Genomic DNA, 25592 nt, shown 5'->3' with positions numbered 1-25592 from the left:
GCCGCGGGGGTGGGCGTGTTTCGTCGCGCAGCAAAAAAATTACCGGGCAAGAAAAAAAGAAAAGGCTAACGCTCTCCCGGGGGGCATTGAACGTAAATTTAAAAGCTTCCAGGAAGTAGCGAATTTTAACGGCGGTCTGACAATGTTCCTGGGAGTGAAATGGAAGTCGTGGCTCGACTGTTCTCGGTGCAATGTTTCGGTTGCGTTGCTGATGCTAAAACCAATTCACTGACCTTGGGGTGACCTCGAGTCTTTGTTGAGTGTAGAACTTTGTTGAGTGTCGAGGACCCTGGTGTTGTTTCTGGGTCCTATTCAGGAGTCTGTAGGTTGAATTGATCGACCTTGAGATCACCTTGGGGTGTCCTTTGACACCAAGAGTGTTGGAGCTGGTTCTCTGATCTCTTCATGAGTCTGTAAATATTGAGTTGTCCGGAAAGTCCATGCCGATTTTTTATAGGTGGTGCAGATCTGAATATATCGAAATGGCTGAAAACAAATAATATATATGTACATATCCTTAAAAGATGAAAGGTTGTGGAACAAAATGGTACCTATGTAATTCAATAAATATACATATAAATAAATGTATATTAGAATTCAAACGTGCGTTTGAAGTTTTCTTAAAAATTGGCACGAACTTTCTGGACAACCTAATATTAACTACAAACGAATACTAATTTCACAGCGAAGAGTACAAGAAAATGATTTTGTAGGAGTAGTTTAGAAATTTCGCGAATGAATCATTCCTTTCCAAAAAGTAGTACGAATTCCATCTGCTAGTTTATCGTTACGCATCCATCTCGCAGTGTTTGGATGTGTAACTCGCTAGCGTTCCTAGGGTCAAACGGAGGCGGTGAAATGTCCACGAAACTAGGCCATTGAATTCCTCTTTGCATGAGCTATAATCTGGAAACACACCCCGCTAAACTTTTTCATCGATCACAGCTAGCCGATAGGAATCTGTGGTTGTTGACCAACGATCCGTGACACGAGCATGGATGCCTTAAATAGACAACCGCATCGATATCATTCCGTCATCCTAGTCTCCGTTAAAGCTAGATGATAAAACTACAACTGACGAAACCTTCTGAAAAGCTTGAAAAACGCCGCGGATGGAATCGTCAAAGAATCATCAAAGGAACGAAGGTGTCGTTGAACAAAGAACCCAAGACAATTGCCGTCATCGAATCTCGCACCTCTCCGTAAAAAAGAACAATCGCGCGATTGTCGACAAACAAGCCACGAGAAAATATCCCTTCGAGCCAGGAAAATTAATTTCCTTGCTCGCATCCTTTCCTTTTAGTTCCCCCTCGAGGCGCACTAATTAGCAAACATAGCACGCGCACGCGATTCAATCAGCATCGGTCGCCTGACACGTAGACTTTGCGATGGAGAATAATCACGATCCCGTCACGCGAAGGTCGTTAATAAGAGTCGCCCATAATCCGTTACTGCTGCGACGCAGTTGGGGCATTCGCTGAACGCTTGCCCGTTTAAACCCCTTTCCCACTTAAATTATAGAGCTTTACTTACGAGAGCGCGAAGTCGTACAACTCTACTGCAACACCTGATGTACCAGGCTTACATTTATTCGTTCTTCGCATTCGTTTAATTCTTGCCTTGCGTTACTTTGCATCTGCACTTAGGCTCACCTAGAGCCTAAACCCGTACTGCAGCTGCAATCAAGCATAGCTACAGTCCCTGAGGGGCAAAAAGAATCGTGAGAATTGCCACGAAACCGGTAAAAAAAAAAAAAAAAAAATCAGAGTACCACCTCAAAGCATCCTTCCACTTTTCTCCGACCTTTAAACCCTTCTCCCATCTGAGCGGGAAGACCCAAGTCCCAAACGCTACTCTTAACATTAATTCCCTGTTCTTCTCCCGTGTTCTCTTATCTTCGGGATCCCGTATCGGCCAATTATTTTCGCGATATCGCGCGTATAATTTCTCCGATTCGCTCCAGTTTTTTTTACGGCAATGCGCCAGATGCAAATATCGCGAATTCGTCTCCTGAAAACTGCGCCGCTTTGCATACGAAACTGCCATATTTGCCCCGCTCTTTTTGTGTTTATTTATTTCGTTTTTTCGTTTTATCCCCCCATCCCCTCACACGCGTACTTGTTAAGATAATAAGTCCAACGCAAATTCAACTTTTTTGCCCCCCCACACACACCGCCACCGCACCCCGTATCTATGATATGGATATTTCCAGCCGCGGTTTATCCATCTACTTCTTTATGCATGCCATATTTTGTTTGTTCGCTTTTTAGAGAGCCAACACGCACCCGGTAAACTCGGCAAACACCAGCCCGGTAAATCCCGTATTTTATTCTGCGTACACTTGCGTTTTTAATGCCTCTTATGCCGAGTGATTATTCGCTATACCGCGCTCTTTTTTTTTTTTTTTTTTTTTTGTTATCATTTCGAGACACGAAGCTTCCGGGGAAATTTGTTTAAATATGTACTTATCAGGGACTCGGGTATTATTCGAGCGTGCACAAATTTCACTGCACGTTTGCTAAATTGTATCGTGAAACTTTCATTTGCGCGAAAGTTATGGTTAATTGTATGGAGCTACTACATTAGCGGTTTTATTACCGAGTGCACAAATTTTTTTTTCTTTGTCGCTCTTCCGTCTGCTCTTTAATTTTTTTTTTTTTTTGTTTTACGTTGGTTCGAGGTTTCCCATTGAACTATTCTTATATTTCTGGTGACTATAACGCGAAACATTGTTGCAATAAAGAAATAAGACCAATGCGGATTACAAAAGTCCCCTGTATCAATGTTTAACGTATTGGCCCACTCGCCGAGTCATCTTCCAAAGAATTGACACGATACCATGACTCAGAGTCAGCGTCAATTTATTTAAAAAAAAAAAAATTTGTTTCACCTTCTCTGTTTAACATCGAACGTCGTGTAACACTTGGACCGTCCCAGAAGCCAGCGTTGCGTCAGCCTCGCGCAGATTGGGCGTTGATAAAAAGTGGTGTCCCGAATGGGGCGCGCATCCCCGTTAAATATTAAACCGTAATATTGTAGGAGGGTTTCCGGTCGTCACGTAGACGGCTCGCTCGCACCCATGATCCGCTGACGCTGTGCAAACCGCAGTGCGCTTTCGGTTAAAAAATTCAGGATTCTCCGTGGCTTTTGCACCTCTCTCGCACATGGACACACTCGCGGTATGTTTGTTCGCTAGCGCGCGATTGGCACGCGTGCCTACGCTCTCGTACACCCCCGTTCGTAACAATCAGGATACAGAAAAGAAAGATACGTAAATCTAGGGCACCGCGAGGCAATCATTAGAATCACTCTGTAGAAGTGTTTTAAATTTAAAATTTATAGAAAAGAAAAATAAATTTCAGAGTCATTTTATGGTAGAGCGAAGGCGTGGAAAGAGTCGGAATAGTCCGACTTGTGATTTAGATATTTCGCAGTACCTTTCGGTACAAATTTCGCGAGACATACTTGAAAGCGTTCGTGCAAACCGCACGGCAATTCAAAGTACTTTTAGGGATCATAGTAACCCTCCTCGATAAATAGCGTCTGTTTGAAAATGGTTGGTATATTTTGTTCTCCATGGAGTTTGCGTCAAGCACATTTTCTTTCGTAATACCAGGTGTCCTGATATTTATGCACGGCGGTATACGTGTTCGGTGGCACGAGCACGTACGCGGGACGCCTGGCGTCGCGCCGCGAAAAAAACCACGCTTTCCACGGGAATGAAAGTTTAACAGCCGCAGAGGGGACTCTGAATAGCCGCTGGAATTTTTTGACCCCGGTTTCTGGTTTATTTTCGTGGAGGCTGGTGGAAAATTCCATCGCTGAGAAAACTCCCGCCGAAGTCGCGAAGAAGCTTCGTCAGGGTGGATTTCGACGGTTTGACGACCGTTCGAGCGTTCGCGAGAATTTTCGCGCTCGTTAGACCTACGAGATCTCTAAAGCTGCGTACACTTCATACAGGTTGTTTCAGAAAGTAACATGGTACACTTGGGGATGGAAAAAATTAACCTTAGACGCGATTTATATTCTCCAAAAATAATCTAGATTAAAGAATAAAGTGGTTGGTTCGCTTTAAAAGCGTTATTTTTATAAAAATTCTACATAGCTTACGTCGAACAAACGATAAGAGATTTTTCACTTCGATATTACGCGACTTGTGAATGTTCGGTTCGTAGTTCGCCGATTTAATTGCGTTTAATTTTCGCTACGTTTGAAACGAGGCTGTAACTAAAACGTTTAAAGCACGAATAGTACGGTGTCTACCGCTGTCTTTTACTCTTCTCTCTGTTTCGAGCGGCCGATATTGTGTAACTTTCGCGAACGAGAAGTGGAAGTCGAGACAAATTCTCGAGAAGTGCTTCGAAATACAAATGTTTTTCACGGGGAACTTGAAGCATCCTTCGGGAAAGTTTTAAAACGTCCCTTTTATTGCGAACCTCTTGCAATACTTTCCCGAATAGCTTCCCAATGGCCGTGAACATTCCTTGAATATTCTCCAACGACACCAATTCGGCCCATTTGCGACAACAACGACGAATCGATTAGTAATTAGGGCGTCGGAGGTGCTGTTTTATATGTGTCCTCTGAAACGAGAATCAATTGAAAAAATCCAATTTTCGATACAGTTTCGAAGACGCTGCTATATATATCAAATGAAAATTAGAAGAGACAGATGGGAATAATAGATTCAATCAGCAGCTTTTCTCGTCTACGCATTGAAGAATTTTAGAAAAGAAAAATTCGCTTCGCACCTGAAATAAATCTGAAAGTAAAACCGAGCGTCTAATTTTCGTTAGCGCAGAGTGGAATGGGAAGGTGCGAAACTGTCCTCGAAAACCCCGTTACAAAACGCAAAACCGTCGAAACTCGATGAGGGAAACGCGATCAGCAAACGGGAACTTCACCGCGAAGCCAAACACCCACACGCCCGTCGAGGCTCGGATCCATCGACGCGTCGACCTACGAATCTAATCAGCGTCGTGCATAATGAACGAAACCAATTTTACGCTAATCCGTGGACACCCGCTGCCCGATAAACAAAAGCGTCGACGAGCCCCAAATCGTGACCCCGTCGCTTTCTGGCAGAACCGCGTTGCCCGATACAAGGTGTCACGGAAAAATACTTCGACCTAATCGATTCTAAATTCTTTTTAGGAGAATAAAATCAGTGTTCTCCGGGATCATTAAATTTAATCCAATTTTCAAATCAGAATATTTAACCCATACCTAACTCAGACCTAATCGATTCTAAATTCTTTTTAGGAGTATAAAATGAGTGTTCCCCGAGATCGTTGAATTTAATTCAATTTTAAAATCAGAACATTTATGGGAAAGGAGATTTTTTTTAAGTACAAAGCGAATTACAAATCAGTTGCATTTGAACGTCGAAGGGTCGCGTTCGGAGGCAAATATTCCAATTGGCCTTTGCATTCGTCGAAAATGTTGATAAGCACCTAGCACTCGCCGATTATATCGTCTGCTATGCTTGCGTGTAATTGTGTTTGACGCGGTTAAATTATCTCTCGCAGTGAAATTGGCAAATTTCTATACGAGTAAGTAGTATAGAACGGCGTGTGGTCAGACACGCGTTTCAGCTTAATTGCTGACCCGAGCCACTGAAACGTGCACCCCTGAGCAAAATACGTGGAAGAATACCCCAATCACTTTAAACCAAACTGCGCGTTAACCTTTTCAAATGAGGCTCACGTGTCTGCTTTCCTGTCATATTTCCTGTTTTCGTGTCGGAACTTTCCAAAGCTCGACTCGATTCCTAAATAGATGTAGGTAGTCTAGATCTAGGTAGTCTAGATCTAGGTAGTCTAGATCTAGTGTAGCAAGGCACATTGGCCAATATTTTCCAACAGAAATTTTACAGAAAATATCCTCCAAGGGTAACCCATTCACGCATTAAAATTCGAACACTCCGCCCCCTATAATTCCTACGTTGAAAATTCTCCAGCTCCAAAAATCTATCCCAATCTCTCGACCAAGTTAACCGTTGTAAGGAGGCCATATCTTATTCCGAACACCCGGTATAAGAGCTGAGGGCGACCGTCATTTTTCGCTAGCACAAACGAGGAGATAAGCCGAGACGAGAGCTGGTTTGCGGAGCAGGATACGGCCCGCCAAACGACTGCGTTCTTTGTCAATCCGCGCGTGACGGATATTACGTCGGGTGTTTTCCTCCCTGTCGGTCGTTTTCGGGATGTCGTCCCCGTCTCGCCTCCGTTTGGGTCCTTAGGATCCCGTGGTGATAATTTATAGTTCGAGGGATCGAGAGACAAGCTCGCGCGTCGCGCGAAAAACTGCTGCTCGAGTTACGAGCTGCGCGATAAAAGCGCGTTCTAATTGGCCGAGCGATAAATTCGCCGAGTGGCCGCCGCCCCTTAAACCGTCGAGTGACCGACGACGATATATCGATGTCGGTTACGCTTTTCGACGTGCGCTCTGCGAGGAAAAAAATATTTGGAAACGAGGCAACCGTTATTTGACGACTCGAAAAGAATATAAATCGGCAGAAAATTGAATAAATAACAATACGAGAGAAGATGCTATATGGTTACATGGAAAAATAATGAAACGATTAAAAATGAGAAATGGGAAGAAAATAACAAAGAGATTTCGACGATGAATATAAGAACGGAATAAATAAAACGAACGAAAACGCGAAGAAGAGTCAAGTATCCTTACCCCGCCCTCGTTAATTGATTCCCCCCGCGAGCTGTGAGGGCGTACCCCTCTCGACGATCCATTTAGATCCATTTATCACCCTTCAACGGTGCCCATAAACCCGTCGTGAAAAAGAACAGGGCCCCTCATTTCGCATAAAGATTCTTTGTGGCACGGTCCGAGCTATAATTAATCGATAATTGGTCCGAGAACTTCGGCTGCCTAGAAACGATCGACGACACAGCCGGTTGCATTAGCCGGTCGGGGGGCGGGAACGGGCTCGAGAATGAGAAATTTGTTGGGAAACGACCGCGGACAGTATCCAACGCGTGCATCGAGCATACTTTTTAGTTTATAGCTCGTTTCACGGGGGCAGGTCGACAGGTAATTTGGATGATCGTCCCCCCGAAAGTGCTTTCGTTCAAGATTATCGAATATTGGATTCCAATCTCGACTCGTTCCCCGCGTCTTTATTTCCCGATGAATCTGATATTGAAATGGAATGAGGCGATGAAACCAAACCGCAGAACGAAATGAATGGTTCGATTCGATAAAATTCAACGGGACTTTATTTTATCAACATCCCTTGCATCCGTAACTCGAACGCAGCAACTTCGTTGCTTTGATGTTCCGATTAATTTACAGACTCATTTTTGTCGTGGAAGCTTGTAGGATTAATATAGATGAATCGGTCGTCCTCGATAGCCTCGAATGGTTTTTCGTTAAGGTCACCTTTCCCGAACCTGAAGTTTTCGAGGTCTCCGACGACGGATCTTAACGAACAGATTCTGGTTTTTGGTTGCAGGTACTGGCTGGACCGCGGCGACTTCAAGATGACCCTTCGGTACATGAACCTCCTCAAGGGGGCGTCGAGGACGATCGCCAGCGACTGGATGAACGAGACGAGAATCCTCTTAGAGACCCAGCAGGCTGTAGAGACTTTGTTAGCGTACGCCGGCGCGATCGGTCTCGTGTTCCTCGGTGCTGGAGACTCGAAGGTCAGTCGAAACAATTAGAAACGAGAAGAACGCGAAACTGTTTCAACGAACGTTCGCCGTGCCCCTAACAGTGATGGAAAAGACGTTCTAGGAGAAATTGTAATTATTCTATATTCAGGTGAATTTAGTTACGTTTAAACCGAAAGGAATCCTAAGTTCAACGACAATTGAAAGATGTACGCGTGCCCCGGTGAACAGGTAGTCGAAGCTGTATTATTTTCTTTTTTGGACCATTTATAACGATTGGGAAAAATTGCGAAATATAGAAAAATATATCGACTCTTTGCGTTTTCAATGAATTTCGTTCGTTCTCGACTGTTACTTCTTTTTTTCTTTTAAAAATCCAACCTTCGTAACCTGTGTCGTACAAGTCGCGGACCTCTGCAACAGATGGTGAACAATGAACGCAATCGAATGAACCCTCCGCCAGACCCGTCCTTCATCCTTTCCCTGAACTCTTCATTTTTCTCTCGCGTCGACGAAACCTGGCAACAGTAGAGATTCCCGAAGCGTACCAAGGTAGAGAAACGAAAAAGCGAAAGAGGGCTGTAAAAAGTAAAAAAAAAAAACCGTAGAACGTTCGGTCACGTGCATTTCGTTGTGATTCGGACTGTTTCAGCCGGAGCAGAAGTAAAACTCGGCCCGAAAATGCTGTCCATCGAGATCACGGAAGGCAACGCACTCAAAAGCACCGAGGGGGACACGGAACAGACACACAGACGCCCACGAACACACCGCCGACGAGGAGGAGGGGAGAAACGTGAACGAAAAAAAAAAACGTGGAAACAGCCCTTGCGCAATGGACAATATTTCCTCCTGGTAGACAAAGATAAAAGAGATAGAGAACGAAAAAAGCAGCAGCAATCTGGAAGACGAACGATTGAAGTTCGAGCCCTTCTTCCGCAGCCGATTTCGATCCTCGATGTTCTCGAACGCGCTTGTGTGTGAACTTCGAGAGGCAGTCGAGTCCAGATGACAGATGGAGGGAAGGAGAGAGTTATGGCGGCAAAATATAGGCTGCGGGGTGATTCGTGAAAAATTCGTGAACGGGGCGGAATCCTTGAGGCAAAATACGTCGAAAGTGCGGGATGACGTTTTTCCTTCGGGGTCTTCGTTTTCGAGGGAAGCCAGTTGGAAGATCGGGTCCAGTAGAGGTCGGTGGTTCTCAACGAGAAGTATTTTTCCTATAGATCTCGAGTCTTTCAAATTCTGTTTGCAAAGGTGCGATTCTAGTCGCTGGAAGTTTGCATCTTACTCTTTGGTTCGCGTTAATGGCAAAAGGACTGTCGATGATATATTTGCCATTAGTCGAAGTCGATTTGAGTATTCGAATCCCTTGTATTGTATCTGTGTTCAATTACCAACAAAGTGTTCAGTTACGTTGGCCCGTAGCGCTGTTGATGGAGAACCACTGTCGAAAATGCGCTACAACGCATTTTCAAAGTCTACCTTATCGAAAACGAAGACTCGTATTGGTTCGTTAAAGTTCAGCTGAGATTGCACGGAGTGGGAATAATCGAAACAAATGTTGCTTTGATTGTTGAGAGAACATCGACGATCGCAACGATCAAGAATTTTCTCGCTGTCTCTGGCGAATGCCTCTAAGCCTTTATGCTGCAACAAATTTCAACGTTCGATTCTACCTTAATTCGTTAAGCGTTGCATTCTTCGAACTTAATCCGTGAGCGAGCATCGGCACCTGGGACCCACGCGTGGCCCCGTTTAAGCTGGGAGACACTTTGAAAAAAAAAAGTTCACGAGCTTGGCGAATCCTAACGAATAGCCGCATCCATTCGGATCGTGGACGTCTCCTATTACTATCCTCGACTCGTACAGTATCTTCGCAGAGGATATAATTTGCAGAGAGTGTCTCGGTTTCGCGCGGAGATTTCGACAGAGACATCGACGAAAACAAACCACGACGAATGTTCCGCGAAAGCTGTAAATTTCGTACCCTTCGTCGCGATCGCTGGCGCCCCTAATTTTCGAGGCGATCCGAACAAAACAAAAAACGTCGTCTTTCTATTTTAAGTCTGTTCTATCGGTCCGAAGCGAGTTGTCGTTGCTTTTGGATCGTCTGGATCGTTCGTGACGAACGTGGCGTCGGGAGACGGGCGACTATCGGCTCGTTTACGGAGTCGACCACGCCTGTGGTCCGCTAGCAAACAATAGAGAAATGAAGAAATAAACGTTTCATCGATGCCGTCTGAACGGAGCTGCAAGTTATTTCCTACCGATAAACGATGGAGGGCCTCGAGTCATACTATCACGTTCGTAGGAATAAGTTTTATTCCAAGTTTCGAGGAGCCGATCTTTATGTATCGATAGCACGGTGACCTATATAAAGGCGACGGACTGTGGAATCGGTTAATGGAAATGTATCAGAGTTTAAAATCGCTTCGAGGCCCTCTACAGCCTGTTTCAATTAGGAAGAAAATCATAGGACCACACAGTGTCCGCGACAGGGGCGTATTGGATGGGGTAATGATTATTTACACATGTTGCTATTTAGTATTGTACCGCGTCACGGTTATGTGCTTTGTTAATGAGGGACAATATACAGAAATATCGAAAACAATAATAAATACAAAAATGTAAGTCCTGGGGTAAGGAGAATCTGACGCTACCATTCACTTGGTCAGAGATCTCGCCAAGTCTGGCACGACTTACAATCTGTTCTAAAACTGTTCTTTCATTCTTCCCATGAATACATTCTTTCCCTGTTTAAGTTACCCTTGTGTTGTTCGATCGGCAATTAGCGCTTGTCTGATTAATCACTGGTACCGTTCCACTTGCCCTCTCATAATCAGGCACTTGTATTCCATGCAGAACCCGGACAGCGAAGGCTTGTAGTCTCATGTAGGATTACTGAAACGTCTAATCCAATGCGATTCACATTTCCTCTCAGGAACGACCTTTAAATTCTCCCATGAATACAATCCACCCTCAACCAGCGATTCCCTATGCATCCATTCTATTAGGTTGTCCAGAAAGTTCGTGCCAATTTCTAAGAAACATATTCAAAATCCACTTGTCTGACCATTGGTGTACACTTTTTCTACTTATTATTGAATTATAAATAAGATTTTACTATTCTTTGTATTAGGTTGTCCAGAAAGTTCGTGGCAGTTTCGAAGAAACATATTCAAAAACACGTTTGAATTTTAATATATATATTTATTAAATTACATAGATGCCATTTTGTTCCACAACCTTTCCACCTTTTAAGGGATGTATGCATGTTATTCGTTTTCAACCACTTCGATATATTCAGACCTGTGCCACCTACCAAAAATCGACATGGACTTTCCGGACAACCCAATACTTTAAGGAAGGCCATTCCTCGATCCTTCGACTCCCTGGCGCAGGTTCAACCCTTAACTAACAACATTGACATTTTCCAAGCCTGTCTTCAACTTTCGCGCTGCATGCGTCGACGAGAGTCGTTGAAAAAAATGACTTGCATTGTTGATCCTTTTTTCCCCCCAGGTTTGTCTAAGCACACGCTGCGGAGCTTGTTTACCGTGTACTGCAGAGAGTAGCCCCGGCACGTAAAGAGAGAAATTGAAAAGAAAATGTTGACGACGTTCCCGTGTGTCCTCCACTTAACGCTGAAGCGTCGTGGTACCTTTGAGCGTAGCCGAGAGTTTTGAAGCTGAAGGAGAGTCTCTTCGATGCGAGTTTTTGTTTTCATGTTCGAGGGCTGCAACCTTGAATCGGTTGAACCTTGCACCCCGGAGTTGGTAATGAAGATTTCCTGGTGGATAAGGTTTCTTCACTGCTCCGAGGATCGAGTTATCAAAACTTTCCTGCTTTCTATTTTTTGTTTAAATTAAATATTCCACCTTGCAATGTTCTCTTCCCTGGTTTTTACCATCCTTCGTCCCGTGGTTATCAAAGGGCCCGACTTTGCTTTCAGCTTTCGCCAATTAAAAAGATCTGAAACTCCTCGGGCAAGGAATCCTTAGAAAGCAGCGATAACGTGACAAAGCACAACTCGAGGCCATCGAGTGAACGCTCGTCCGAACTTCTTCGCTGGGATTTCTTGTTCTTTCGATCATCGTACCCGAAGTGCCATTAACGTAGCTCCGAATCCTTCGATCCACGAGCTGCTTTTACCTTTCTTTTTTCCAATGAGGCGTCGAGCAGGGTCCGGGGTCGGCGTTAAATCGCGATCGATGGCCGTCGACGGATCGCCCGGGGACGCCTGGCGTCGACGATTGCCGCTCATTAACGACGTTAATGGTACTCCACAGGAAATAATTCAATTTCGCGACAGCGGAAGCTTGCACGCGGTCCGCGACGAACACTCTTATTATCGTCGCGCCGATAATAAACCGTTTCGTCGCAATTCCATGGTGTCGTTTCATTTTGCGACCTAATTTGCTCGCAAAATGTTTGTCGCCAATTATTTAAATTGGCTGTGGATCAATTTATATTATTTTCAATAATCGAGCATGTGCTTCAGACAGCTACGAATTACTTATTTTATTTTCTAATTGTACTCTGCGATTTTTAATTTAAATTTTAACATATTATATATATATATCGAAATATCCCATAATTATATATAAATATCTCAAATACCGAATATTTTCATCGAAAAAAATCTAGGTCATTGTTGAAGTCAAGTTATCCGTTCTAAATTAAATATATATAATAAGAGAGTAAATGGTACGAGTGTAGAAGAGTCAAGAGACGATTCAAGATGAAGGCGTTAGCAGTGCGTGTTGCAGGAAATAATAATCAAGTGGAACGAAGATTAACGAGGTAACGAAGATCGATCTCGGTGTCATCCTAACGCCTGGAAATTGCATTTTTGTTTGGCCTTCGTCTTGATTCCTAGTCCAGCGAATCTATCCTTTCGATAATATTTCGTTTGCGAAGCGACGTACTTCGACTCGACTTGTTTTGATAGACCGGCACGAATAAATAACAGCAGCCGGTAATAGAAAGTGGTAAGGGCGACGAAGGGCAGTATAATGCTTGCGATTTTTCGAATAAATCGAAAGGGGGTTTGGCTCCGTCCCGCGAGAAACGAGATAAAGCAAGTTAATCAAGCGTGATGCGAGCAACAAAGAAAACGAGGTCGTGGCGATTCCCGAGCAGAGATAAGCTTGCACCGAAAATCCGCCCCAAGACAGCGCAATTTTTCACGGCCGCTCAAGGAGAAGACTGCCGCTGGGTTTTATGCATCAATAAAACAAACGCCGCCCAGCGATGCAGCCTGGACTAGATTAGATAAGAAGGACGAGGGAAATCTGATTTGGCTCGGGGCGCAATTGAAACCTTGTTGAAATATTCGAACGAAATTCCATCTATAAATTGTCGAGAAAGGGAGAGTGGAACCATTCGGAATATTTCGGAGCACTCTGCGCGTCCGTCGAATAAAATTCGGGCTCGTAGGCTCCCTCGCTCCGATGCGAAAAACGATCGTCGAAACGACCTAATCTAACGTCATATTCGACAACGGGCGCGTTTGAAGCGGTCGGGGGTGGGTGGGGTTGACCGCGGTGATTTAAAATCAATTTGGCAGCCACGTGTTTACGGTAATGGCTGCGCTTGTAACGACCGAGTTCAATGCGGATTTAACCGTCGCACCGTTACCAATCGCTTCGATCTCGCGCGAAAAGCCACTTCTACGTCGGAACAATTCCATTGACGTTTATAACAGCCGTCCCCTCGCCCCTGATAATGGTCGCTGGATCAAGGACTCGGATCTGGTTCGATACCCGTTAACGACGCATCGACGTTAATTAACGCCGATCCTCGTGTCGTAATCCGAACTTCCTGGCTACCCGTTATATCGGTATCGCAAACAGATTTGTCCGGTGATTACTTTCTGATCATTTTTCATCATTCATTCGTAAATTAATGAATCTCGGCCGGCATCTTTTCAAAAAACTTAGAAATTCCTTTAAAAAAAAAAAAAGAGTAAAAATTTCCTAGAATAATTACAATTTAAGAAAGCATCGAACCTTGTAAAATTCAAGCGATCTTCTTCTACAAGCCCATTGGAGGGAAACGAGAAGGGGCGTTTCAACACGGTAGAGGCGTTGCCCCACCGTGCCAAGGGAAGACAAATCAAAATAATAGCCTGGTAATTTCGGCTTGAGGCGAATTCCAACCGACGGATACTCCGTAGGTGGATAATTATTGGACGACCAGCGACTGGCTCCGAAATGGACCTTGCGGAATTTCCGATTCGCAGCCAGAAAGGGGTCATTCCGTGCGATGCATTCCAGGGTGAACGTACTTCCTCCACGAGTTCTTCCTCGAGGATCGCGAGTGATGCTGAAATTTTAGCGATCCAGATACTCGTTTCGTTGATCTGACGAGATTTTGGTAAATTGAATGAATTGGTTTTTCGCTATTGAAACTTGTAAGACGTGTATCTATGCTGATAAAAAAAAAAAGTTGAGAAATATTTATTATAGCAGGAGCTAAGCTTTTCGACGTAAACCACGATAGAATGGCCCCGCCCACTTCTATACCACGCCCAGATCATCTCCCACTTCGATCTCTGTGGGCGGAGCGAAGAGAGAAGACGCGGAGGCGTGGTCGAACAAATTCACGACTTTCTATGCCCGCGAAATGATGTTGTCTTATTGAAACTAACATCGATGTAAAAGTTGTAAACACATACCATTGTTTACAAGTACAAAAAGCTCTTCGTGGATTTCTCGGCCCTTCTTCACCCTTCTCCTTTCGTTACGAACGGGCGATACGCAATTCCGACGCGCCATTAGCATATTTATTGCACGTCAGTTTCGATCCCCCGGTAGAATCGTCGTTGACCCGTGACGAAAACGCTGGGTAAATGGAGACAATGATGCGATTATCACTCCCACGACGTTAGATCTGTCGGGATAGCATCGGAAGACGGGGCGCTTCTCTGTTCTAATTTTGATGCGAGGCTAATGAAATTATTCTTAGCAGCGTAGGTGTAGAAACGCCTTTGAAGAAGTGTCGAAAGACCGATGAAGGGTGAAGAGAATTGTTTGATGATCGAAACAAGGGTGATATGAAAATTTCATCGCTATTCTGTCGGTTTTGGTAAACGCAAGTTCCGGAAGGGTAGACACTGATCAGGGGATCTAAATATTACGATAAATAAATAAACTGGACCACGCCCTCAAGTGTTCGCTCCGCCCACAATAGGCGTGGTCGTGCCGACGCGATTCGCAGTGGGAGGAACGATATTTGTAGTATCGCGAGAACGAGAAGGAGAAAGTGACTGGCAGGTCGGAAAAACCGTTAGCCTTGACTCGGTGGAAAACCAATGACAACCCCAGGCCCAGCGACGGTTCTCTCGAGAAAAGGGGGTGCGAATAGGCGACTGCAAAACATGACCATATTTGGTCGTGTACGTGGCCGAAGACAGTTTGCGTGGTGGGAAAATGCCTTTAAGAAGGGATGTTTCGGCCAAACGGGCAGATTTTGTGAGCGAACCAGTCGAGGTCGAGTCGCGACCGGAGCTATTTTAGTTGTTTCAGTTGAAGAGTCGCGTTTTACGAAATAGTTTCGTTTAATTAGTTCTTAGTTTCCTATACTTTAATCTACTATATAAAATAAAATCATTCTACATATTTTATATTAAATGTTATTCTTGTTCCACTGTCACTTGAAAACAAGCGGAATAATCAAGAAGGAAAAAGTTCCACGTGAAGTAAACGAACCATTTCACCATTCAACCATGTTCTAGTATTCTCGCTCAACTCTCCCAATCGTTCCCCTTAGGAAACGATCATAGAACTCTGGTTCGAATACGCGAACAGCCGGGAAGAGAAGAAAGTTCGTTGTTAAGTGATTAAAATTCCAGGAGGATCTCGTTTGTAGGGATGAGAGGACTCCGTTGGGAGAGTCGTCTCCTTCGGTGGCCTCAAGACTCGATTCGCTCGGAACGCTCTTTAGGGATGAGAGGAGCTGTAATTTTAGTTGTTCCGAGCGGAAATTCTTCGCGGCGGAAGCGACCATGTCTGATCGTTTTGCCGATTAATCTTCGTTTGGTAGCTACTGAAGAAGCTGCTACTGCCGCTGAAAGGTCGATTCAGACTATACGACATGGATCGGCAACGACACGTACCGGCACCGACACGACAAAACGTTAAAACACGCGTTTCAATGGAACCATTCACACTCAACAGACACCGACCTGAACGTTCCGTCAACGGGAATAGTGTGAATAGTTCCATTAAAACGCGTGTTTTAACGTTTTGTCGTGTCGGTGCCGGTACGCGTCGTATAGTCTGAATCGACCTTAACTAATGGCAATACATGCGCGAAGACAAGGGAATTCTGACTGCCTGGCAAATTCTCCACGGAGTTTAACCAGAAAAGCTTTTGTTGCAACTACTTCGACGTAAATTTACTTACAAGAGAGCCAAGTAGTCAAAGTTCTTTGGCGTTTCGCCCGAGCAGAAAGAACCTGGGTAAAAATAAATGTATCATAAATAACATTTATAGCGAGTAAGCAGGGGAAGTGTATGTATCTGGAATTCCTTTTTATTTCTTTATTCGAAATTCCTTGTTGTCGCAACAATTCGTCCACGTCCATCGTTGGTATTCTTCGGTGCCGTTTCACGGAGGTTGTTAATTGTTGACGACACTTATTAAAGAATCGGTACGCTCTGTGAGATCGTTTGTGACAACAGAGCGTACAAATTCTAAAATAAATAACGTAACACTGCCGGGATCCCACGAAATCTGCTCGAGCCTGCTTCTACGAACACGCCCCTCTTACAAAAAGTCTGTGGGCGGTGCGTAGAGACGAAGGGGGCGTGTACTTTCATCTAAATTGCCACTGTACGCCTCCACTATATCCCCACTGCTCTTATATAATTACTGCCACGCCCTTACTATTACATCGTCGCTGACTTTATACGCCTAGGGGCGTAATCACTCGATAGCCTTAGTAAATATTTTCTATAAAACTTATTTTAGTTGCAGAAAGAATAATCACTCCTCTTATCGGTTGCATCGGGATTCCTGTCGCAACCTTTATATTTTCTCTTGTTTCGAATGATGAAAAAATTAAATAAAATTCTAAAATGGAGAGAATAAAATATTCCTTTCAACGTTCGCAGTCCTTTCTAGATTCCAGGGCGCCCTTCGTTTTCGAACGCTTCCGTGTGCTCTGGTTTCCGCGATTTTTCGGTCGACGATCAGCAAAGATGTGAAAAATATGCAAAACCGCTTCGAAGCGTTCCGCTCCGTGCTTTTTACGCTCGCTACGGGAGGCCCTGGAGCCGTGTCGGTGGAAAAGCTGAAATTCATAAATTCGCACGATCCCTGTAGAGCACGTAACGGAACAACGAGAAGGGCTACGCCCTCTCCTGATGAGCCTGGCCCATCGAAAACCGACACGAGATGAGAAAAAGATAAAAAAAATAAAAAATAAAAAGGAAAATCCGGGAGTTGACGACACGTTTGGAGATCTCGTAAAAATTTCAAACACGCCCTCCGCCACTCCTGTCTCTCGTTCGAGTCCCAGCGGGAAACCGTTTCAACTTCCTTCGTTGATGTAAAATTAAATTAATTAAACGAAACGAACCACGTCACGCCCGTGAAAAAAATTCCACTAATTCCACTTCGCTTGTGTAGCGAACTTTAAAATTTTTTTCTTTTCGTCAACACTACAGAATTTGAATTGTATTTTTCGTGGTTCAAGTGATGAATTCAAATTTACTCTATAGATCCTTTAGAAAGTTCTTCTTCTTCATTTTTGAGTTCGCCACGATATCCATGTGTTCGTATTTTACGGTCTTTATTATTGCGTCTGTGTGTGTCTAATATAAATGTACAACTCGTCATACATATATGATTCTGTTTACGTGACTAAATAATATAATATAGTATAATTTAATATATTATAATATAATATAATTTAATATAATATAGTATAATATATATGTATATATATTTTTTTTGTTCGCTCGGTCCTCTCGGCTTACATAATCGTCGATTAATCGTTAATCCTAAAATTATTTAATGCGTGTATCTTAACTGTTTTTTTCTCATTTTCTTGTTTTCGGTGCGATCCTTTCGTAATCCAATACAATTTATGTATAACGTCATGTATATATATATATTTATACATTTATATATCTCTTCTTTTGTTTCAACTCTGCTCTTTCTCGCTCTCTCGTTCTCGCATGTGTTCATTCTCTCTCTTTCCTCGATTCAAATTCGCGAGACCGTCGTTTACGCGTCGAGGCACGATAGTCGCCGCTTCGAAGTGACAAAGTCGAGCAAAATCGCGAGATGAATCCAAGAAGACGGAGGTGTTGCTCCTACCGAATTAACAGAAATAGTGCGGGATACTTCCGTCACTTGCATCCAAGGTAAAAATGTCACTTGAAAGCGATTACTCCTGTATCAGTATACAGAGACGTAGCTACAGGGTGCTCCTGAATTACAGGTACCGTATAGACTTTTGAGAATTCTTGATAAACGTACGTACAGAGACGAGAAGCCTTTTTCTACGAATCGGTACATACCGCGTGGCAATGCTCGTACGGAACTCACCTGTTGTTATTGTACTGGGTGTACGCGACATTGGCGATAGGATCTAATGGCGGGTGACATTTACGATAGAAACGAATCAAGCAGCCCCGTACAAAACAAACACGCTATACCTGACGTTTCGACGAATTTACATCTCTCTAGGACTGCAAAACAATTTCGTTTCTTAAACTTTTCGTTTAGCATCATACTTATTCCAGTACGGAGTTTATTTATTCTTCCAAAAAATGGTGCGCGGTTGGGTTTTGGGTCGACAACGTTTAACGAGACGTTGCGATTCTCTTTTTGGTTTCTTTCCACGGTTTTGCCAATTTTTTTTGCACATCCCGTACTTCGAAAACACCCTGTATTCTCACCTTTCGTCCCGTGCCGCTCCTTCGACGAGCGTTCGTTTGAAATTTTTCCGATTTTTTTCCTTTCCTTTTCACTCTTTTCCCCGACAGTATTGCTCAGCGTCATTCACTCGAGCCTTTCATTCGTTTTCATTCAACCGAAGTGCAGTCGCCCACTCACTCGCGCGTCAGCATTCGCTCTTCTTCGCTCTCTCTCTCTCTCTCTCCCCTCTCTCTCTCTCTCCCCTCTCTCTCTTGTCCTAACGAGTGTTAAGGGTAACGAGTTTACGAAGAATCGGAGAGTTCAGTAAAATATGTCTCGACGATTCCATTCGTCGATCGGTGATCGAGGTGTGATAACTTCGCGAACATTTTTTTTTTTATCCAACTTTAAGAATCGAATAACAGCGAAAGTAAGAAAACCCTTCGACGTTCGATTATCCGTGCCCAGCGTTTCCCAAACTAAGGGAAAATCACCGTTAATCCCCGCGGTACGATCTTTTATTTTACCCCTTCGAGCGAGAAATTAGTTGTTCACCGTAAATTAATGATCACTGGAAACGATAGATCAATGACTGGATTTGAAAGGTTGTTTGATATCGCGGACAATTGAAGTAAATTAATCAGACGCATCGTTTCGAGCCGCATAGCCATAAACGATGGCGGGAATGATCCGTTATCGAGCATACGAAGAACTCGATGAGATCCAACGAGCAGAACCTGACTCGTATCGAACACATCCTGAACCTATTCGACGACTACGGAAGTTTGGGAAACGCCGATCAATGTCAATGGTAGGTGAATTCCCTCGAAAGCGAAGCCTCAGGCACATGCTAGGAAGATCGCGTAACGGAAGCGTTGATCTACTCGCGAGAATTCACGTGTCACGTGCTCGGTCCATCTCTCATTCTCACGTGGACACCGTCGTTGGCTCGCGGTGTCCGGTGCGGGGATAAAGAAAAGGCATTATCGTTTAGACTTTGAACCTTTAATACCTATCGAAATAGTGCTCAAAGCGAATGTAAAACGTTACGCTGATTTAAAACGCCGGCTAGTCTCTCCCCTATTCGCCTCGCATTAATTTTGGTGCATTCGTTATGCTCGCGGCGTAAGCTTAAATAGGAGGTTGGAACGATGTCGGATTTCATTATCGAGCGTCTCTCGTTAATAATATATAATAAAACCTTACTCGCTAAGGAAATCGCCTAGAATTATCGCGTGGAGTGTCCGTAACTCGTTAAGGTATCGTCCAAAAAGGTGTTTTGGGTGTCGATATATATATGTACATATATATCAATGATCCTCTGAATTTTGCCACATTTTTTCTCTTCGTTTGTGTACGTGTGTGTCTATGTAGTATCTTTTCATTTTTTACATAGTTTCGCGAAACGATTCGAGGTAGAATGGTTCCCTTCTATTCGGTGGACAGTGTTCTGCGTTCGTTTGATCTAGGATTGAGATCGTCGATTCCAGACGAGGGTTCGAGCCAACGATTAACGAAGATCGATGTGGGTGGGACTCGAGTCGAATCCAGGCGTCCCTGTTTCTCACTTTGCGTTATAAAAATACATGGATAAAGTGTAAGCGAAGCTTGACGAGCTGATCTACGATGATCGTGGCTCGAATCCAACTGGATCGTACGTGAGTCGGTATTGAATGATGACTTCGATCATTTGGGTGGGGGCCTTCGGTCGTTGGACGCGGCTGGAAAACGTTTCGTCGGGAAATTGTTAGATCGAGTACGAAGTTAAAGGTAGATCGATCAGAGAGGATAGCAATGATGAGTTGATATCGTTGTTTCGCGTTGAGATTCGTTTGTGTTGCTGGACCTACCGGTATAGTGACAGTTTAGGTCAGGTAGGCTGGAGAAATTTTGCTATGAGAGCCGTTGTGTATTTCTTTAGCTCCTTCGTCGCACGTATGACGGCGCATGACGCGACGATGACGGCCTTTCTTGACTCTAATCGTACCCGGACGCGTCACGACGAAGACCCAACAGAAACTCGATCGATCGATCGATGTATCGCGAATCGTAAAACTTTGGTCTGCCTCGAAACGTTCCTCCAACAATAACAACGACGTTTAATTAGTTGACGTCCGAGACGGGAAACAGATTAAGTTTAGTTATTATCGCTAGACTCGCGCTAACTTTAGATAAATCATCTTCGCCTAATCTCAAGAACAGGTATATAATCGCTAGAACTCTCTGTCGCTACCTTCTCCCAGTGAATAGGTAGATAGTTGTCCCCTACTTGTGATCGCTTGGCTTACGGGCTAGAATGAATTGTTTCTCGCTACTCTTTAGGAATCTCGTGGCCGATCGATCGATCGGAACGATCAATCGACCGGTTCGGATGCTGGTTAGCCTGAGAAGAGAACGGATGCGCTCGTTTCGCTCCGAGCTGCGACGGGCAAAATTCTTATCCGCCTAAAAACCTCGAATAACGAATAAAAAGAAAAAGTTTACTCGTTACTCGTCGAGTAGAAATCAGAATTCGAATTAAAAATATTTTGCAACGATTAAATGTATATTTAACTGGTCGATCGAATAAACGTCACGAATAATCACTGTGTGTTGGTCTTATTTATCATCTGTCATTCGGATACATTAATTTCTACCACCTTTAAATTTAATTCGGTGCATCGACTTCAATGTATTCGAACGATAAATTCAATATATTAACTTCGATAATAATTTTGCCCATCCTTGGCTCCGAGGCGTTGATTCAACGATGAAAAAATAATACAGGAAACCGAGTCGGAAAGAATAGAACCGACACCGAGTAAAAGAAACAAGAACGGGTACGCATGCGAACCGCTTCCTACAACGATCGACTCGCACAAACCTCTACCGATGATAATTGACTCACACAAATTACCCAGTCGCGATAATTGACTCGTACAGAGAGCTGCCCTGTACGCGCAAAATCAAAAGCATCTCTCGAAAATAACTCCATGAAATGCCGTACCGATGACGATACCGATCTCTACGAGGAAGAAACTATTTAATCACAGTGAGCCCTCGAGTTGTGTCTCTTTGTATATGTGCACGTACTTACGTTCCTTTGGTTGCCAATTTTGCCAATTTCTGCTTTCGTGAATGTCTGTGTATAGGAATCTGTTCAATTCGCTATTATCAACTTAGTTACTCGTTGCAGCTAAGATTGAGTACCAAATGTATCGTTGGGAGAAAAGAAGACCGGTACTGGCAGTAGATTCTGATCGTACTAGGTCGGACACTCGACTCAGCCTTCGACCGATCGGCCGATCGAACAAGGACTGTTCGCTGTTGACAGAGGACTGATCTTTCTTTCTCCGTGCAACACGTTTATGCATAACCGCGTAAATTCGAGGACTCGCTGTACCTCTAACGACGTGACAATTACACGAGATTCTTCTCATTTTCGATGAATTGTGAGCGAATGCATCGGAAACGGGGCAGTGCGCAGTCCCCTCACGCCAACGCTCGCGTCTTACTCTCTGTTGTATCTCAGTTACGAGTATAAGGCTACTTCAAGCGGTTACAATATGTAATAATCGACAACTTCTCCACTCCGTTCGCCGCCTATCGTCGTTTACACCGCTACTTGCATGTATATTCGTGGTGATGCTGTTTCGTTTTTTTTTTTTTTTATCCCCCAGTAGTTACAATAGTAATGGTAATAGTAATAGTAGTAGTAATAATAATAGTAGTAATAGTAGTAATAGTAGCAATATAGTAATAATAATAACGTTATTATTATTATTATCCTCGCTGTTCCTCTTTTTTTTTTTCTTTTTATTTAAACTTGTTATCTGTATGTGAGTTACATATCCGCACGGTTCCTTTGTTCATTCTCGTTTCTGGTTTCTCTCGACTCTGTTTTCTTTCTCTCGTTCTCACTCACTCTCTCGCTCTCGCTCTGTCTCTCTTTCTCTCTCTCGCTCTCTCTCACGTTCACGCTCATTCTCCTCTGGTTTCTGGTCTTCTTTTTGTTCCACGCCATTGAACGAATTTCTTATGATCTAAAAAGACGTCGATGCACGACCACGAACGAGGCATCGGGAACCCGTCCTGCGCGTTCGCCGCGCCTGTTATCGCGCTTCGATTAGAACGATTGTGGTCCGATTGTTTCCACACGTAGGCGTTCTTGCTCTCCAGGACCCTGGATCGACGATTGTCGGATGGTCGATTTCTCTGTGGACTTCTTGCTGCCGTTCAACTTCTACCTCGACCAACCACGAGCTTGGTTTTTATTTTTTTTATTTTTTTTTTTTTTTTTTTGAAAGCGGTAGAAGTTCAGTTGGTCGACTTTGCAACGAAAAAACCGGGAAAGGAACGAAGGGGGAATATTTCGAGACGAGATCGGGGTGGAATTAACCCCCCGCTGCATGAATTTTAATTCATTCAGTAGGAAAGAAATCGTTCCCATATAATTTTGCGGATAGAAAATTTGCTGGAAGTATCTTTATCGAGGGTGTTATGCAACAGAGGGTTGCGACGAAAAAAGTAAAAATTTGGATATGTAAGTATAGCGACTTCCGGATTTAAAATGATACGGAATTTTTGAAGCACTGTAGGAGCAATTACCCTATTATTTGTCCCGTCACTATTTGTAGCTACAGAGTGTGAACAATTTCTATCCCCGGGAAAGAAACGGAATATTCTCTCGGGTCAAAGGAGAAGCTACAAGTATTTTCAGCGAGGAAACGCAATAAGGAAGAATACGTCGAGATGGAAATGTAGATTCCCGTGTAAAGAACGAACGTTTCTGTGGAAAACATATAGGGGACGTACAAAGACGACGTAACTTATAAACGCCGACGAATTTTATTCGCTTCGTCTGGCACGTGACTCGAGGACGTATCATCGACGTATATCACTCTCATCGAACAGTCCACGCTTCTTTTTTTTTTTCCACGTCGATGTACGAAGGATCGGAAGGGGTGGTAGAGGAGACGTACGTGGAAAGGATCGCGAAAGTTCTCAAATAAATTGAATTCGAGGACCGTCGAAGAACCGAGCGCCGTCGTCGAATAGCTGACCGACAGAAATTGGAGGAGGGCTCGGTCGTCTTCGAATATGGCCGCCAAAGCTGGCAGAAAGGGTCCCGTGAGAAATTATTCGCTCGATAACCGACACGGATATTAACCCGTTTACGCTCAGTCGACCAATATTTCCCCAGATGTGACACTTGCTGGAAAACTCCGGCGGTCAATCTATTCTGGCCGATTGTGTACGATATCTTCACCCTCCTCCGCATCTATTTTGCTCTGGGGTTACAGAATTAATTACATGAAATTTACTTACGTACAGACAGACGTGACGCTTTTATTTTTAATTTTAAATATAGTCTCTATGTATATTAGAATTCGTGCTTCACGTTTGGATACGTGAATGAATTTCATGTAACTAATTTTATAATTAACGCGTCGCGTAATTTGATTTGCTTTTAAAAAATAAAATGTTGAAATACCTCGTTTTTCAAGTCCGATAGTAAGCGTCCTCGAATTGCCAATTTCATTATTCGCGGAGAGGTCAACAGACCAAAGGATAGCAAAATAACGAAGGAGCGAAGGATTGGGAATGGTGGCCGTCGAGAATCGAAGGTAAAAGTCGACCAAACGAACGAGCGCCCTATCGAGCCTCGTCGATAGGCGATTACGACGGAATCCCGCGTGTGTTCAGCGATCGACCGAGCGACAGCTATCGACACGTCAGCGTCCAGTCAGCAAGACGGCCAGGGCGATCAGGCTCGAACGTCGTTAGTGCGCGGTGCAACGTTCTGCGACCTTGTTCTCGCGTCAGATGGATCCCGGTGCTTCCGTTCGCGGGTTCTTCGTCGCTTCTAGCGACGTATTAGCCACGAAGGTTCCGCCCGACGAGGATCGCCGTCATCGTCACGGCGAGGATCACCGCGACGCTGCTGGGCGCCAACGAGGGACCTGAGTTGCAACCCTCCTGCTGGCAGCAGTACGTCCTCGTGCTCCAGGCCTCTGGAAAGAAAATACATCGTCCGTTAGCACTGTTACTAACAAAATTTAGAGGAATTTAGAAGAATTTAGAGGAATTTTTGAGGAAGGTACATGAAGAAGGTTACATTTTTATCGGAACTATACGGTTCTAGTGTTAAGGGTCCGATCGGGAGGCAAAAGGCTCGAGATTTTCCTTGTCCGGATTACGGTACCTATTCTACTTGTCTGACAGAAAGTATTTCGGGCGATCGCACATGGGCGCAACCGATTTGAAATTAGCGTTGCAATACCGTTTGCGTTCTTTGTTTTACCTACTCCGCTATCTTTGTTTTACCTAAATCCACGGTCGCATGCAACTAATTTCAGAGTGGTTTGAAACTGATCAGTTGCCCCTGCATGCGATCGGCCTTAGACTTTAATCCTCGTCCCCTAACTATTGCTTCAATTAAACAATCACGATACGAGTCTCATCTCCACCAACGCGAACCGTCTAACTTTTTTGCCGTATGAACCGTTATAAAACGGTGATAAAACAAAGAAAATAGCAGCGAAAAATAACACCTAAGCGAATTTCCCCAGGTTCTAACATGTGACTAACGACACAACATCCCTTTCGCAAACACCCATGCAACGGCAATGACTCTGAAACAAAATTGCTTTTAAAATTCCTCCCTAAGCGATACGGGCGCGGTTATTTTTGAAAGGCCCAACGTCGGAAGCCGTCTCGAAACGGTTTTCTAGGATACGGAAAAATTGCGCTGACGTTTGGCCCTATTTTTTCCCTAGTGGCACGGCATAACTGAAGTTGTTTCATTTATACCGAGGGATAAAAGGCTCCGACCGCGATAAAAGACACACACGCGCACGCACACGTACATACGTACACACAGCTTTATCGAATATAGAATATCAAAAGCGCCTTTGGGCTCCTTCGGAGAGTGAATAACTCGCCTTTTAAATGAAACTAAAAAGCGCGGGAAAAGAGGCTCGCGAGTGAAAAGGAGAACACGCGTGCCGGGGAATAAGCCAATTCCGTTACAAATGTAAAAAACGCGATCTACTTTTCCCCTCGGCGAATCAGGCATCGGGAAGAAGAAAAGAAATGCGAAACTTC

The 25592-nt window shown here is 44.0% G+C and overlaps 2 protein-coding genes across 7 annotated transcripts in view; one reads left to right on the top strand and one right to left on the bottom strand.

The window, feature by feature from the left end:
* The window catches only part of LOC128875471 (MICOS complex subunit Mic60), a 42593-nt gene extending 32194 nt beyond the window's left edge, over positions 1–10399 (top strand). For 5 of the 6 annotated variants that reach the window (XM_054121091.1, XM_054121089.1, XM_054121090.1 and 2 more), the window contains one exon: positions 7475–7947. In XM_054121091.1, the coding sequence (XP_053977066.1) occupies positions 7475–7685 (211 nt within the window). In that variant the 3' untranslated portion in view covers positions 7686–7947. Of the gene's footprint in view, positions 1–7474; positions 7948–8286 lie in introns of those variants that run through there. The other variant, XM_054121087.1, reaches the window with a different exon arrangement.
* A 7017-nt stretch (positions 10400–17416) lies between these two features.
* LOC128875474 (uncharacterized) overlaps positions 17417–25592 on the bottom strand; it is a 92185-nt gene continuing 84009 nt past the window's right edge. Inside the window, exon 4 of the mRNA XM_054121096.1 lies at positions 17417–24499. Coding sequence (XP_053977071.1) covers positions 24363–24499 — 137 coding nt within the window. The 3' untranslated portion in view covers positions 17417–24362. The remainder of the gene's footprint in view (positions 24500–25592) is intronic.

The sequence above is a fragment of the Hylaeus volcanicus genome, chromosome 4 (assembly GCF_026283585.1).
Source record: "Hylaeus volcanicus isolate JK05 chromosome 4, UHH_iyHylVolc1.0_haploid, whole genome shotgun sequence".
NCBI classification, from domain to species: domain Eukaryota; kingdom Metazoa; phylum Arthropoda; class Insecta; order Hymenoptera; family Colletidae; genus Hylaeus; species Hylaeus volcanicus.
This window is presented reverse-complemented; position numbering and strand designations above follow the sequence as displayed.